This window comes from Netta rufina, assembly GCF_964035555.1.
Source record: "Netta rufina genome assembly, chromosome: 27".
Classification (NCBI taxonomy): Eukaryota; Metazoa; Chordata; class Aves; order Anseriformes; family Anatidae; genus Netta; species Netta rufina.
This window is the reverse complement of record NC_140151.1, coordinates 6013321-6029240: the sequence shown is the minus strand read 5'-3', so window position 1 is coordinate 6029240 and position 15920 is coordinate 6013321. Positions and strand designations below refer to the sequence as shown.

The following is a 15920-nucleotide window of genomic DNA, read 5'->3' as shown; positions in this document are numbered from 1 at the left end:
CAGCTTGCACCAGCCAAATATAATGTCAGTCCTCAGAAAGGCACTCTGGGCAGTAAAGCTGTGTGAGAGCTCTCTAGCAGCAGAGAGGCAATTAAATGGCATAGTGAGAAAGGAAGGGGATTTTTGCATTTCGATTATATTTATTTGGGACAGGTCAAAGTCTGTTTGGTACTTGAGTTTAAACTTGTTCTCAGGCTGTCTGCGTTTTCGTGGTAGCTTTGCAAAGGTGATTTGTACACATGGGTGCTGGCAGTGGAATGCTTGCGTGAATGCTTGGGTGTAGACCCAGGATCTGTTATCAGATCATGCAGGGCTAAGGTAATACTGAGCAGCTTTTGATTTAATCTGATTTTTGCAATGAGAGTTTATACTGTGAGCATTGTGAACTGCATGCAGATGAAAATGATATTACATGCCTCTATCTTGGATGCTGGATTAAGATTTAATGAGATTCTTTGGTTTGTTTTGTGTCAATCTGTTGTATTTTTGAGTGTTTTTTTTTTTTTTTCTTTTCTTTTTTTTTCCCATTTTATTTTGCCTTTGATGCAATTTTGCAACACTTCTTGTACTCCTAAAAGGATCTTTTGGTGTCTTTGAAAGTTTCGCAGTACAGCAGTTCTCTAGACAGAGTAAATGAAGATTAAACCCAGGCAGAGAACAAGGGAAAACAAGCAAGTGATTTGCAGAATCAGAGCGGGAGGGCACCAGCAGAAGAGCTCTGTGGTTTGTATCTTTTGTCTGGTAGATCACAAATATCAAAGTGAACCTTTTTCATGGGGCTGGGGGTGAGAGCCAGGCTGAGACCCTCAGGTGTCTGCTCAGCTGCTTGTTTTTATAAAACACCCGTAACACATACCTTAATGCTCCTGAGATTGCAGTGTGTGTGGGTTGTGGTGCAGCCACCTGCAGCGGGCTGGCAGCAGCCAAGCCCACGGAGCTTCCTTGTCCCATCCTGACCCCGCACAGCTGGACCCAGCAGCCCCAGAGCTCTGGTGTGTCCCCAAACCCTGCAGCTTTTCTGCTGGTGAGGTATCATAACCTGATTATTACCATGATACTTTTCTTCCCAGTCAGTGGAATAAGCACTATAAAAACTGAATTATCAGTCTGCATTGTGCCTGGGTTTGTGATGATTGTGAATTAACAGAGATTTTATCTTGGCATTAGTTAGAAAGCACTGCCCTCTGTTTCACTCTTCAATTGCACAGTTTATGTATTTTGTTTTGTTTTAAATATTCTTTATGGGAAGCTACATCTGGTGGGTTTTGCTCTGCCTGGGTTCAGTTTTTCATAAGCCTCAACCTTCCTGATACACACTGTGATTATCAGTTCAGAGGCTGATACCTGCAATTGCTTGCATGGCGAGGAAGCAGGTGTGAACAGAGAACTGAAGTGTTCATATGAATCAGATCACACACCGAGCTCTTTTTGGAAGCGCAAGTGTCCTCACTGGAAATTGTGGGGAATGCACAAATATTTAAACAGCTGCTTGGGAACAGCACAGCTCGCTAAATCACCTAAGCAATTTCCTTCTTCTAAATTGAGAAATATAGCAGAGTGTCTAAATTGAGAAATGCAGCAGAGCACCCTTCCAGCTCGAAAACATCTTCCTCCAGTTCGTAATATCCACATTTATTTATTTATTATTTTTAAAGGCTGAGGAACTGCAGCACTTCTTGTTTCATTGATGACAACTGCTGCTTAATTACTTCTGACCTTGGTCTGTTTCTGCACCACCCTGCAGACAGGGCAGAGGACGGCACCGCTCCGATGCGCCTGAGTGGTTCAAAGCAGGAGCCCGCGGGTGTGCAGGGTGCTGGAAGGAGCAGGTAGTGGTGCTGGCAGGGCTAGGACCGTGTGTTCGGTGTAGACTGCCTGTGTGAAAATCTTGGGAACTCCGAACTTGTGGTTCTTGTGAGAAGAACCCCGCAACTCAGGTGTTGCTTGGCCCGTGTCTCCTTAGGGGTCTTCATCAAATACAACTGCCCTGCTCTACCTGTGTCTTGGAACTAAATCTGTTTGTTGTCTCTTCTCTTTGTTGCTGTGAACAGATGAAATCATCTGACATTGACCAGGAATTATTCACTGAAAGTTACTGCAAAGTGTGCAGCGCACAGCTAATATCCGAGTCCCAGCGCGTGGCCCATTACGAGGTAGGATGCTTTTTGTTAATCAGTCTGTTGGGGTGTAACTCTTCCATCGATGCCTCTTTCAGTTACGTGTTTTATAGGGTGGCTTTGGCTACTGTATTCCCAGTAAGCAAGTTAAATGAGCATTTAAAATTCCTCTTTGAAAACTCAAAATTCTAAAAATCACTTTTGTTGGTGGCACATTATTCTGTGAACGATGTTACTGCAACGTTGTCTGCTGCATGTATTTTTTTGTCCTGCCTAAATCCGCAGTCAGGCTACAATTTGACCTCTAATAAAATATAGTTTTCAAATAAATGTAGCTAGCAAGGAATCACTTAAGAGTTCAGCAAAACAAACTCAAGTTTCTATATTAAATGTGCTGCACTATGCTTGGCTGAATAGGAATCACTGATTGTGCAGAGAATAGATTAGTATTTCTGAATGTGTTCAAGCACTTAAGAGGTAGGCAAGCAATAAACAATTAGAAGGGTATATCATTAGAGACATGTTAGAACAGCAATTAACAGCACTGCATATCTTCAAAACAAAATTAAATAAATTCATATTAAACAAGGGAGGAAACTCCTGAAGGATATGCTGCTGTGAAATCCTTCAGGAAAGGAGAGCTGCTGCCACCCATGCCTCAATGCTGGAGGCTGGGGAGGCTGGCAGCAGCACAAGCCGAGTCCCCATGTTGGGTGCTGTCTCGGCAGTAACCCGAAAGAGAACAGGTTTTCTCCTTCATGTTCAGATGAAGAGGAGGGTGCAGGGTCACTTTTTGTGGTGCACAAAGGATTACCGAGCAGGTGATCACCCTTTGCATGGTACGAATCCCAGGGGACCAGAGGACTGGCCTTGGTGGTGTCGCAGGGCTGTGCTGCTGGTGGCATGTGCAAAGGATCATTGGCACAGGTTCAGTGTTCCCTGGAGGACTCCAGGAGAAAGCAGTGATGAACATGGAGAGCTTGGGGATGACAGATTTCAGCATTTGCAGGGCCTGAGTGGCTGAGCTGCATTTTGCCCTTGCTTTTGAATATGCTAAGCTAAGTGTGTCTGCAGCATTTCAACAGAACCAGACTGCTACGAGGCCTCGAAGATGAATTTTTCCTAAAAATTTGCTTTGAGTAGGTATAGTAGGGTATACACTTGTCTCAGTATGGCCAGTGAAGACATGCAGGAAGCTTAATCAATGTATGGTATCCAAGGATGCTGTGCTGCATTAATAAATAACAACAACAATAATGCACATTTATTTATAAGGCACTGTACATGTCTGTTTTGGCAAATTCCTTGAGACGTTTCCTGTAAATACTCCCTTGGCTGCCCTCTGTGCAGCACAGACCACAGCAGCCACTGCGAAGTCAAAGGCTGCAGTTGTAGGGACACCTTCCAGATCCTGGTAAATGGGTGGTGCGGCTGCCAAATTTTGGTCTACAGGAGGCAGAAGCATTGCTGCAAAATAGTAGTAGCGACGTGAGAGCAGTGGGGTGCTCAGCCAATCTCTTTTCTTCTGTGTCTGTAATTGTAGGTATGAGCTGAATCATTAATTCGTAGCAGATGTTTTCAAAATGTGGAAAACGACATGTTTTTCTGTTGTATATTTCTAGCGCGAGGTGTTGTGCTCATTTGTCATCCCCAGTGAAATCCCAGCAGACGCCGCAGACGCTCGGCACAACAATGCTGTTACCCAACTGGGCCGCGTGGCGCAGAGCAGTGCGTGGGCACTGGAGGGATAGGGGGAGCCGGGGGGGATGGGACTGGCCCCTGCCCGGCCTGGCCTGTCCCCCATGGGAAGCTGGTTGTGCCTCTGCCCTGCAGCAGTGCCTCTGCAGCAGCCTTTCGCTGTGGGACATGGCACTATTGAGCATTGGCTCCGGGTGCTGCCCCAGAGGGAATGCGCGTTCTGCTCACATCCCAGTGCAAGGAAACCGTGGGCATGGCAGGGGGTCTGCAGACCTGCCCTGAGGTTTTGGGGAAGGCGATGCTGCATAAGGTGCATCTGCACAGGGGGATGTCACCGGGGCATGGGCAGAGCAGCGTTGTGGATGTTTCTCCCCATGCTGTCAATGCATGCAGCATTTGCCCTGCTGTGGCTTGGTGTGGCACCGAACATCATGGGGAGGCTCTGTGGGCAGCCCATGCTTTGGCTGCAAAACCAAACTGGAAATCTTTCTGCAGCTCCAGTCTCTTTCCCAATGCAAGCTGGATTTGGTTCTGAGAAACCTGAGCAAATAATACATAGCGAATCATTTATTAGGCGAACTTAGCCTTTTTCCATTCAGACACTGGACAGGCTGTCTGTGATTTCCCCACATGCATTAATCATGGAAAATTATTGGAGAATAATTTCTGCAAATAATTCTTGCTCTGACACTGTTTCATAAGCAGTTCATTCCGAGGATCTGCTACATGAATGGAGAAGGCCATTCTTCCTGCTAGACACTTGAGTCATAAGGTGTTTCTTTTCCCTGGACAGATGGACAAATTGAGTTTATGGCGAGAATATTCACTTCTGTAATGTCTGGATTCACAACATGACCATTCTTTTACAAAACTCTGTTGGTGAAGGTACGAGAGCTCCATGCTGCCCACAGCTGCCAGCCCTTGACACAGGGAAAAGTGCAGCACTTCAGAAGGCAAAACCCTGCCGTCGGCACGTGCCCAGCTTCATCCAGGTGCCTCAGCACTGCCAGGGGGCTCCAGCCTTGCTCGGGGAGCTGCATGGGGACCCTGGGCCAGGAGGTGCTCCCCTCTGCAGCTGCCTGGTGCTGGCCCAGGCTGAGAGCAGGGGGGAGGCACCGGCTGGAGGCTGGACTGCAAAGCCAGAGTCTGAGGCTCAAGGTCTGTGTGGGGAACGCATCTCCCTCTGTGCCGTGATTTGTGTGGGTCCACAGCACTGTGACTGAGCCGGAGCAGGGAGAGCTGGGGAATTCATCCCCTGGCTCCTTGTCACAGCCAAGGGAGGCCTGCAGCCTTTGTGCCAGGCGGTGAAATCTTGGCTCCTTTGCGCATGCAAAATAAGACGTTTCTCTGTAAGAAAAGGAGGGAAATGGTGTATGAAAGGGGGATGTTTTTATCTTGCCAAACAGGAGTAGTCAGTTCCAATCGCTGTCTCGTCTCCTTCCCCAAATCATCAACCAATAACTCTTCTTTTCTGCTGCAGGACTTTGCCAGGAATAAGAAATAATTTGATGTCAGTCGTGCAGTATTAAGCAGTATTATTTCCAAGGGCAAGTGTAGTGGAAAAATGACAAAAGAATCAGAGTATTTGCAGCATATTTTTGCTACCAACGTGACATACAGCAAAATACTGCCCTTATTTTATGTGCTTTGTGCAACTCTGTCTGGAGGCTGAGGAGAGTCAGGGGAGAGGGGCAAGGTCCTGGGCTTTGCTGTAGGGTTCCCGTGGAGCCAGGCAGCGCGCCAAGAAGGCACCTTCCTGCTCTGTCTTTGCACAGACAGTGTGTGCCTTCTGACACAACTTTGAAATGAGAGGGCTGATTTTTGTTTTTAAGCAGGAAAAGAGTAGTGACCCAGTGTCCACACCTTAGCGCAGAGCCCTTTGCAAGGAGGTGGGAGCCGGTGGAAAGGCTGGGGTTCAGGCTTGTGTCACAGCATTGTGGTCGTGAATCAGCTCCTGCAGCTTTTATCAGCAAAGCACTGCTATTCCAACACCTCTCACCCTTCAAAAGCATTGCAGAGGCATAACTGGGGCTGTTGCCCTGTGAGCAGAAGCCCCTGCAGATGTGCGACCACTTCAGCAGGGGATCAATACACTCAGCAACCGCTGTTATCCCTCTGCAAGGGGAAGAGCATCAGAGAAATCAGAGGTCAGCGGGCAGCAGTGGTTGTGGAAGTGGCCTGTGCCAAGCAGAGGAGGAGGGAGGAAATAAGACGTGGTTTACTTGCTGAAAGTGCATTGAAAACCTGTGTTCCAGAGAGGATTTAGGTATTTTTGCATCCTTCTGGAGTGGCAGACCTCTTTCCTGAATAATGTCTTGATTACCCATAATTTAACACCCTCTACCAGCTCTGTTGTTGAGAGAGGGCTGTAGCAGTCACTTTGGTGTGCTGCTCTGTAAATTAGAAAGATAAGGTTTCTTAGTTAGTTCTGAATCCTCATTGCTGTGTAGAAGTATTCACAGCCATTAGAAAGATGGTACAATTTATTTTCAAGTTTCTCCTTGAAAATCCTGCAGGAAAATTACCAAATATGCAAAGTTGCTTTCAGATTCCACCTTGAGCTGCATATTCATCACCACATTTGCTCCTTAAGCTGCTATAACGCTTTTCTTCATTGTAATCCTTATTGCTTCAGGTGTTCAGATGATACTTTACTTTTTCATTTAAAATGAAGAAATACACCAGGTTTGAAGGAAGAGAAGCCCAGGAAAGTGTCTTGTGGATGTGCTGTTATTGGCTCACCTTGCGAAATGAAGGAATGATGTTTAAATGCTCACTGTGTAGCCTGAGAGGCAGGGGGAGGGCAAAGGAAAAGTGTATTAAAATTCAAATGCAGAGCAAACTCCAGAGAATAAATACAGTGCTGTGCCCTTTGGCTCATCTCCGGGAGCCGAGTGTTCTTTGGAATTTCTCACCCTGTCACAGTGGGCGAAGCAGGCGCACAGTATCGACAGCCCCATCAATACTCTGTCTGCACGGGCTGGAGTGGTGCTCAAGTTAATCTGCTTCCAGTTGGGCTGTCCTGCTCTGGGAAACTTTGCATAAAATGATGGCTTGTCAGTAGGAATAATAAACATTGTTTACCATTGGCACATCAGTGCTTTAAGGATCAAAATGTGTGTGCTCAGAGAGGCAATCTTGTATCTGAAATATTAATGCAGCGAAGGAGCATATATTCCAGTTAACAAAATAAATGCTGCACCAGAACACAAGGAGCTGGAATATTCTGTGTGTGATGTGAGCTCCCCACACGAGGTGCTGCGGGCATTTCCAGGATGGAGGAGCAGAGAGGACACATTTCAGCTGGAAGCGAAACTACACAAGGCTCTGGTCTGTCAAAGTGCCTGTTGGTGTTGGTTGGGTGCTGCTGAAGGAATGCTAGCATCGCTAGCTGGTCTGTTGTGCCATGGCACCCAGCTGCAAAGTTTTGGTTTGCTGTAGTGAGAAAAACCTGCAAATACTTCAGAGGATGAAGGAGGATGGGACATGTCCTACCTGTTGTTCCTATGTCCTTCCCACCAACTGCTGAGAATTTGCTTTGCTGCATTGTATGCACAGTATATAGTTTCAAGTGGTTGCTCAAACTTCTGCAGATTATTCTGCAGATTGTACTGGTGTTTGGTAGAACCTCAGCTTGGGAAACAAAATTCAGACTAAAGAAAGCTTCTAATGTGTGCGTGTGTTGTTTGGTTGCAAAGATGATGTAGGTGCCATTCTGTTTTTTGTATGTGCACATACAGACCTTTGCAAATTGCCTTGGCATCCACTTTGTGTCGTGCCATTTACCAGCAGCAAGTAAAATATGTTGAGGTAAATGCGACCTCACAGCATATATGAAAGATATACGTGGGTGTCAGTTTTTATGGTGAGATTGCTGTGATACCTCTTCCCTTTTCTGCATACAGTAAGTACATACTCACCAGGGCAGTATTAGCTACTAGAGTAGTGTGCTCCAGGAAACCAGTTTAAATTAAACTGGTATTTTACAAGGCTCCATGTTGCTATACTGTTGTAAACATTAACGGCCAAGCATTATTTTTAATGCACTCCCAGTGTCCAAACCTATTGCTAAGCAGCAGCAGCAGCAGAACAGATAAAGACTTCTCATGCAGCTCCCTTCCAAGGTTCCCTCTGCACAGTCCCGTTTCTGGCTAAAAATAACTGAAGTTCGTTAGGCTACTCACTGAGCAGTGGTAAAACCCACCAGGGATGAGATCCATCCTGGGGCTGGAGGTGATGGAGGGGCACAAGGGATGCCCCATCAAGCCAGGGAGGCTCCTGGGCTGGAAGTGAGGGCACCTCTCTCAGCTGTGTGATTGGGATGAGCCCCCAGCCACGCCATCCCCGGGGAGAAGCCTCTCTTTCCTGCGGCAGCCCCTTTGTGCTGATGCACAGGAAGGCATTTGTCTGTTCCAGATATTGATTCCTGCTTTTCTTTAATATTTTAAACTCAAAGCTGTGTTTGGATTTGGATTCCAGGTGTTTGAAAGCAGAGTCTTTAGTTGTCTTTGTGTGTTGTGACAAAATCCGCCCACGCACTGCACCGGGGCTGAGCAGGTTCTCAGAAGCGAGTTGCACTGACATACTTTAAAAGTGATTTGTTTCAAACACACAGAGATAGAATGAGAACAGCCAAGCATTGCTGCTGTTTGCTGCTTTGCAGCACTGTGCTGGGTAAATTTCGTAAGGAGGAGATGTATCTGAGTTAACTCTTCTGGTGCTGTTTCCCATTGTGTCAGGACCATAACAGTGAGGTTAATGCAGCCGTAAGCACCCTGAGTACCTGTGGCAGACCAGTCTGAGCTGAGAAACCTGGGCTCGAGCTGCTTGAAATTGATCTGTTTCTGTCAGGGGGAACCTGATGTCTGTGCATGGCTTGGGTCAAGGCAGCAGAGAAAACCCATGGCTGCAGCGAAGGCACCCACCCCCGGCACCTCTGTACACACCCCTGGCACAGATCTGAGGGTAAAGGCATGTTGAGCAGGGACATGTGAGGAACTGCTTTTCTACAAGTTTAAAGGGTTTTAAATGCCACAAATACCTTGATAAAGGGCTTGCATACAGCTGGGAAGCTGGTTGCAAGCAAACAGCAAAGGTCAAGCTTGCTGACCATGAAGCTTGCCTCAGGTTCTTGCCCTGCTCACACTCTCTCCCAGCTCCCCTTTCCCTGGGCACATTCACAGGGATGTGCACTGCTTGCAAAAAAAATAAATCCCAGAACATCAAGAGAAAAGTAAATGCAGATTTGCATTAGCCTGATTGTACAATTCACCTGCATCAGAAATGCTGGAGAAGCAATGAGGGACTCTCAGCGTGTCTGGGGGAGAAGTGGAGTTGGCGGCAGTCACGGGTAGAATCACAGAATTTTCTAGGTTGGAAGAGACCTCAAGGTCATCGAGTCCAACCTCGATGTACTCGGGGTACTCGGGGTGGATGAGGGAACAGTGCCGAGCCATGCCACCTCATGCTCTGTGAGCAGCAGCTGGGAGCAGGCAGTGATTGTTCTCTCTGCAGGGCACGCTGCGGTGTGCAGGACCAGAGATACTTCGGCTACAGTTTAGATCAGTATAGGAGATGGTGAAGTTAAAGATGAAATGGTGGTTCCTGAGACAGAAAATTCATGCCTTACCGTTCTGCTGGCCTGCAGCTATCTATCATGCAGGAGCCTGCAGAGCTGAGCATAGGTCCTGGTTGAATGGGCAGTTGTAGGATGGCAGGGCAGGGGTTTCCAGCTATGGAATAAATCCTGTAAGCAAGCGAGCATCACACAGCCCTGGAGCCTGTGCTGTCCCTGCTGCACAGGGCATGATGCGACCCCCCTGGTTTGCCTGTGGGTTGGAGACTGCACCAAGGGGAGAGAAACCCAAGGGCAGCATTTTCTCTGCCATTGAACAAGATCAGCCCAGGAACCCTTCTCTCAGACTCTGAGGCTCCTCCTAGGTTTGGCGCCCAGGTAAGCCGGGAGGTGGTCCTGGTGCTGGTTCCGAGCTCCTCAGGAAATGCGCTGTGGCGCTGGGTGCTGATCCAGGGCCACCCTCAAAGGAGCCTCGAGTGGGTGGCCCTTTTCTCTTGTTAAGGTGGCTGTAGCAACAACAATATTGATTTTAATTAAACTTGCCAGGCTTGGGCTGGACACTTCGACCTTGCGTGATTGCAGAGCTGAGCAGAGCGGAAGACAAAGCAGCCCCTTTAATCCCTTACAAGTCACCGGCTTTGGGTGCAGCAGGTCACCGCTATTTGTTTTACTTGGAGCATCTGAAGTCTTTTTTTTTTTTTTTTCTTTTTGTTTCATTTTTTAAGTTGCAGAATAAAGAGTTAGGAGATGCTGCTGGGGCTGTGAAATGGTCCCCATGGCATGTAGCAGGGACTGCTCCTGGTGCACATCGGAGCCCCTTCTCTGGACTAAACAGGCAGGGAGGGAATGATCATGGATGTAGAGAAAATGGAAGGGGCCAGTGGTTGCTTCCACTTTGTTTGGGTGAGTAGATCAGCAGTTAATTACCTTTATGTGTGAGCAAATTAATGTCTAAACTGGAAATGTGTCTACCTGTTGCTTTAAAGAAGCCAGCTTCCTAGCAGTGTAAATCCAGTTGTATGTAATTGGGAATTACGGACACGTATCTGTGTGCCCAGGAAGTAACAAGTGTGAGGAGACACATTTTAAAAAATTAACTCACAGAGGAAAAGGGGAAGTGGATAGAAATGACCATAAATTATAAATGAGGCTTTGCAAAAATTACAAAGAGAGAAAAAGGACATTGGCACCCAGCAGCGTCTGGAATAACAGACGGAGTTTGTCTCTGCAGCGAACAACGGGGATCTTGACAATAGTGTTTGCTCGTTGTGTGGGTAGGAGAGGCAAAAAAAGGAAGGCGTTTTCTGAAAATACTTCTGTCCTCTATTTTAGAAAAGCAGAGGATGTTGTTATATCACAGAATGAGGGAGAAATTGGTTCCGTTCCAGTAGGAATTGGAAAGTTTGTTAAACGATTATGAAATCTAGGATGTTGCTTTTTTGAATCAGCAAGTCCAGTCATTTGCAAACCAGTGCTCGGAAGGAGCTGGCCACGCACCCAGCATCATCACCGCTGGCCTTGGTCAGGCCTTGGGAAGAGCAGGGAGCTCCTGGGAGGTGATGGGGGGCAGAGCCCCTCCGGGGCGGGCTGCACGGCATGGTCTCAGGCAGACAGTGTGACTGGCCTTCTGCATGAGGTGTGGGGAACTGGGTCTAGCCAAAATAACTTTCTGTCTTTTGATGAGATTACAAGTAGGGCACATATAGATAATAAAGTTGATGTAATCATATGACTGCATGTTTTGTGGCAATTTAATTAAGAAACTGCCAGCATACAAAAAGGATCGACACGGTACACACTAAAAGGATTAAAATCCAACCAACGGTCTTCTGGAAAAGAATTTATTGCAAGCTAAGTGAAGCCACAGCCATTAGCATTGCCATTACAGTTCCTTTTCCCATTTCCTGCACAGTCTCTGCCTGTGCCTGACGCACTGCGTGTCCCCGGCAAAAGGAGGTCTGGTGGCTTTGGCTCGAGAGCAGGGCATGGAGGAGGGGGGAGCAAGAAAGGAAAGGCAGGCTGACTGAAAACATGATGCTGCGAGCGGAAGAGTGAAAAAGCAGATGATAAACAGAACTGTGGAGAATAGAGAAATCGGATCAGAAGCAATCACAGCGTGAGGAAAGCAGCAGAGCAGTTGGTTTGAAGCTGGTGAGGTGGCTGGGGTAAGGGAAGAAGTCCCTTGCAAGATGGTGAAATATTTCAGACTGTCAGGTCAGCTTAAATCAGCAGTGCAAAGTGGGAACAGACCCTTGGGCTGCCGCAGGCTGCTGGGCTGGGGCTGCTGGCAGCCTCCTGCACCCTCTGCCAGGCTGCAGGAAGGAGGCATCGCTGCCGGTGCTGTCCAGCCCAGTGAACCCCCAGCTAATGCCTCTTCAAGAGACTCCTGGCCCTGTAGAGGGAGAGGTGCCTCGGTCCTTCCCAAGGACATTGCTGTTGCTGGTAAATGTACAAAAAAAAGCTGCTAAATTACTGCAGCAGCGAGCAAATCCTCCATAAGCCAGTGCTTTCACTTCTCATCCCTTGCTGTCCTAGCTCCAGAGGCAGAAATCATCTGCTCTGTCCGAAAACAGCCTCGCCTGCAGCTCACAGGGTCCTGCCAGCTGCTGTCCTTCCCACAGAGCCCTAATTGTCTGCTCTCGCCTCCCTGCTGCACGCTCTGGACAGAACTGTGCTGCAAAACTTGATTTATGCAAAATCAAATAGCATTTCATAGTGCAACTCAGCTCTGTTTTGTTCTTTTCTGTGCTAGGGTTGCATTGCTGGGATGCTGCTGCCTCAGCCATAGTCCTTGGTATTAGAATAGGTTTGATATAGATAGAAATGATCTGTTTACTTTTATTGATGAGCCTTCTAACAATAGCATGAACTTACAATGCAGAAGCCTGCAGTTGCTATGTGAAAACTGCCTTTCTGAGCTCCCCCCCCCCCCCATCACACAGAGAGGGTTGTTTTTAAAGCATGTATGTAGTATTAAGCTAGACTTCTTCCCTGCTATAGGAGTTGTTTCCAGACACTAGAGACAGAATTCAAGTGAAAGTGCCTTTGGCATAACACTTTGTAAAGCTACAAAGGAAATATTCACAGGCACAGAAGCACTGTCTTAGTGCACCCTAGGATAAGTTGTGGCGGCTATTGATGAGCAGGCAGATACCTTCAAAGGCGGTGTTCTTGTTCCAGACCACAGATTTACAGCTGTGACAAAAATTTGTCTTTTTTAAGTCTCATGGGTGCTGTGAGGGGGATCAAAACAGGAGCTGCGTGAGCCCTGATCCCATTTATGCTGGTTTTGTGGTTCCTGTGTGCAGCTGTTCCTCTGCCCCCTGTTCCTCAGGTACTTCCACTTGGATGGCAAGTGAGCAGCGCCCAGCTCAGCCCGTGCCACAAGCTGTCCTGCCAGAAGTGGCCATGGAGCATTGCGGAGCATCGCTGTCACTGCCAGCATTCACCTTCTCCGCGTATCACTGCTGCAGTGGGTTTTGGTGGCTTTGTGGAGAGAAGATAACCAGCAGGGCTGTTTGCAAGCAGCACACCAAGAACAATCATTTCACTCTTGCTGTGGTGTTAGGATGATAAATACACATGTAAATGTAGGAAAGACCAGAGATAAAATGGTTTGACAAATAGGCTGTGCTACCTCTGCTTCTTTCAAGGGAATGAGGTACTCACTACTTACTTGCAAAAGCTGGGGGTGATTTTAAGCTCTGCTTTTATAACCATAGGATAATAAGGCTGCATAGGGACCATGTAGTTCAACATTATGCCAAACATAAGTTATTCCTTTTCCTTAGCATTCATAAGTCCAAACAAATGCGTAAATAAAGTAAGAGGTGTTTTACAAAAAGCTGAAGCTTTGTTGCCTTTTACTGCTGCCATTCAGACATCATGTATTGCACAGGTGAGTGCCACAGAAAAGAACAATAGGAATGATTAGTGTTAAAATCTTTTCATATTTAAAAGACTTAAAAAAAAACAACACCCAAACCAAAAGATGGAAAAACTTTGTAACCTATAAATTCTATAGGGGAGCTGCATACAAGAAGACATCAAGAAATGCAGGATTAGCCCAAACCTGACAAGAAAACATTGAGGCAGGATCAGTACCAGATAGTGAGGCTGATGTTCCACAACTGTTGTTTGCCTTTCAAACATTTATGTTGTCATTTCTTAATTATGCCATTACTATCTGGACTGCTAATCACTGGTAGCTGAAGCTTTTGGGGTTTCCTGTGCTAAGCTCTGATAGCAGCAAGTTCAAAGAGAGCTTGAGTTCTGTCAGGGAAAATTGCATTTTCTAAATGGATACAGGAAGTGAAATTAGGGAAAGATATTTGCCATTATTTATCTTGACTGATTTGCTCCATTAAAAAAAAATATTGCATAGTCACATTTATGCATACAAATTTAGCTCCGTGCAAATTTAGCTCCACGTTCACGCCACAGGAAAAAGAATGTTCCAGTACATGCTAATGATAATTTAATATTTTAAAATTGCAAATCTGTGATCTGAAATTGTAATATTATGGTGCCATTGTTCCATGAGGCAATCAAAAATGGAGATTCTGAGAAAACATTTGCATAATAATAGCTGCCGTGCATGTCTGGGCTCTGGATGCACCTATTTAGTAGTTACAGGCTATTTTCCCCTCCCATCTACTGGAAGGCGAGAGCTCCGATTGCGAGGTAGTGTTTTTGAGGGTGCGTGTCTGTGCTCCTGCTGCAGCAGCTTTTACATCTTGCTTTGCAGGCTGACAGCTCTGGGGATGGCTCTGCCTCTTGGTGTGACCAGGGCAATGCTCCTGCCGGCACACTCTGGCTGCATCCAATGCGGTGCTGGTGCTGGAGGGCGATGCGGAGCCAGTCCCAGCTGCTTCTAAGGAAAGCAGGAGATTTCATATAATGCACAATTATCTGATAATTTACCCATGGGAGAAATTTCTTTCAAACCTTTGGCAGGTATCAGTTGGCTTATTTCCTAGAGAGTGAGGTTTTATTCCCTTTATGTATTTTATTCTTCTGGAAGTGTAGAAACTGTGTGTTTCTGTCTGTGTGTATGCATCTAATCCCTTATGATTCCATCCTGTCTCTCCTGAAGCTTAATAACCCTGATCTTTTCAGTCTCTCCTGGTGTGGAAATGGTCCGATAACAAACACTGCTCTTCTCTTACCTCTTTATTTCCTCTGTGCCTTTGGGGAGCTGTAGGCAGCAGGACTTCGCATGGAGTGGGGTGAAGGTGGACCATTTCTCCTGCTAATAGCAGGTGCCCTAACCTCCCTACAGCTCAGTTCGGCTCGGGGGAGAGCTCTGTAAAAGCTCCTGGAAACCCACACAGGATGCAGGTGTTTCTCACCTGTGTCTTTTCCCCCTTTTCTCCTCCCACCTTGTATACACATCTCAAAGGGATGTGAAGTCTTACTGCAGTTTGGTTTTGTATGCAGTGCAGTAGAGCATCTTGCTTTTTTTGTAACTTCATTTCTTGCTTTTTCTTTTTCTTTCTTTTTCCAGAGTCGGAAACATGCCAGCAAAGTTCGCCTCTATTATATGCTTCATCCCATAGATGGAGGCTGTCCAGCTAAAAAGCTCCGATCAGAAAATGTGGGTATAATTTGAGTCCCTGTTTACTCAACTGCTTTGTGAATCATTGACTCTGTGCATTTTTTTTTCTGTAACAGCTACAAATAATCAAGTACCCAGAGGTAACATTTAGATTAGCTGAAATGCTAAGTAACTGGAAATAATTTTCAATAAACTGTACAAGAAATATTATGCACGTCAGCAACAGTAATTGCATTTTTAGTTATTTGAATGCTCTTTTGCTGCAGATATCCAGCATTTATTTAGTTTAACGAAGACCAAACTACCTGTAATGGCCTGGTTTTTGCTGGTGAGCGACTGTGCAAAAGTCAGAAAGGGTAAATTGCTGCAGGGAGGCTTATGGCTGAGTGTTTGGGAGGGTGGAGGCTGCTCCTCGGTGGCTCTGGCCGAGGCTTTAGAGCTGCTGTGCTTGAAGCCAGCAGCTTCTCGTATGCAACTGCAAAACTTACTGTTTGGCCAGCACTTTGGGTGCAGTGCAGCGTATTTTAGGCCTTAAGGTGAGGACTGTGCCTTGGACCCTGTGCCCCCCACTTGGACTCAGCTCCTGGTGTCCCTGCTGTCCCTGTGCCATGATGCAGCTGGAAACCACAGCATGACCAGAAAGGTCACCTGAGACTAAAGTGACCTCCACAGGTCTCCTCTGACCTGATTTTTTCTATGGATCAATGGAAACGGAATGCTGCGGCTGAAAGACTCCTCATGGAGGCTTTGCAATCTGTCTGCAGTTCAAAAAAATGCGATTGGTTCTTCAGCTGCATTCAGATAAACAAACAGGCGTGAGGCAATCAGACCAGCTCCCAGCCATTTGTCAGGCAATAAAGGCAGACTACATTTATGAGTGAACGATTCTCAGTGAATTATTCAGTCAGTTCTTTCCCGTGTTCCCAGGCCCATGTGAGAGCTGCTGATGAGATTCCAGCAGATAGTATCCAAG

At 46.7% G+C, this 15920-nt stretch overlaps 1 protein-coding gene across 1 annotated transcript in view; it reads left to right on the top strand.

The window, feature by feature from the left end:
- Positions 1 to 2051: 2051 nt before the first annotated feature.
- The window catches only part of ZMAT4 (zinc finger matrin-type 4), a gene marked incomplete at both ends in the record, with an annotated part of 34027 nt that continues 20158 nt past the window's right edge, over positions 2052 to 15920 (top strand). Inside the window, 2 exons of the mRNA XM_084302368.1 lie at positions 2052 to 2153; positions 14897 to 14986. Of these exons, the coding sequence (XP_084158494.1) occupies positions 2052 to 2153; positions 14897 to 14986 (192 nt within the window). The remainder of the gene's footprint in view (positions 2154 to 14896; positions 14987 to 15920) is intronic.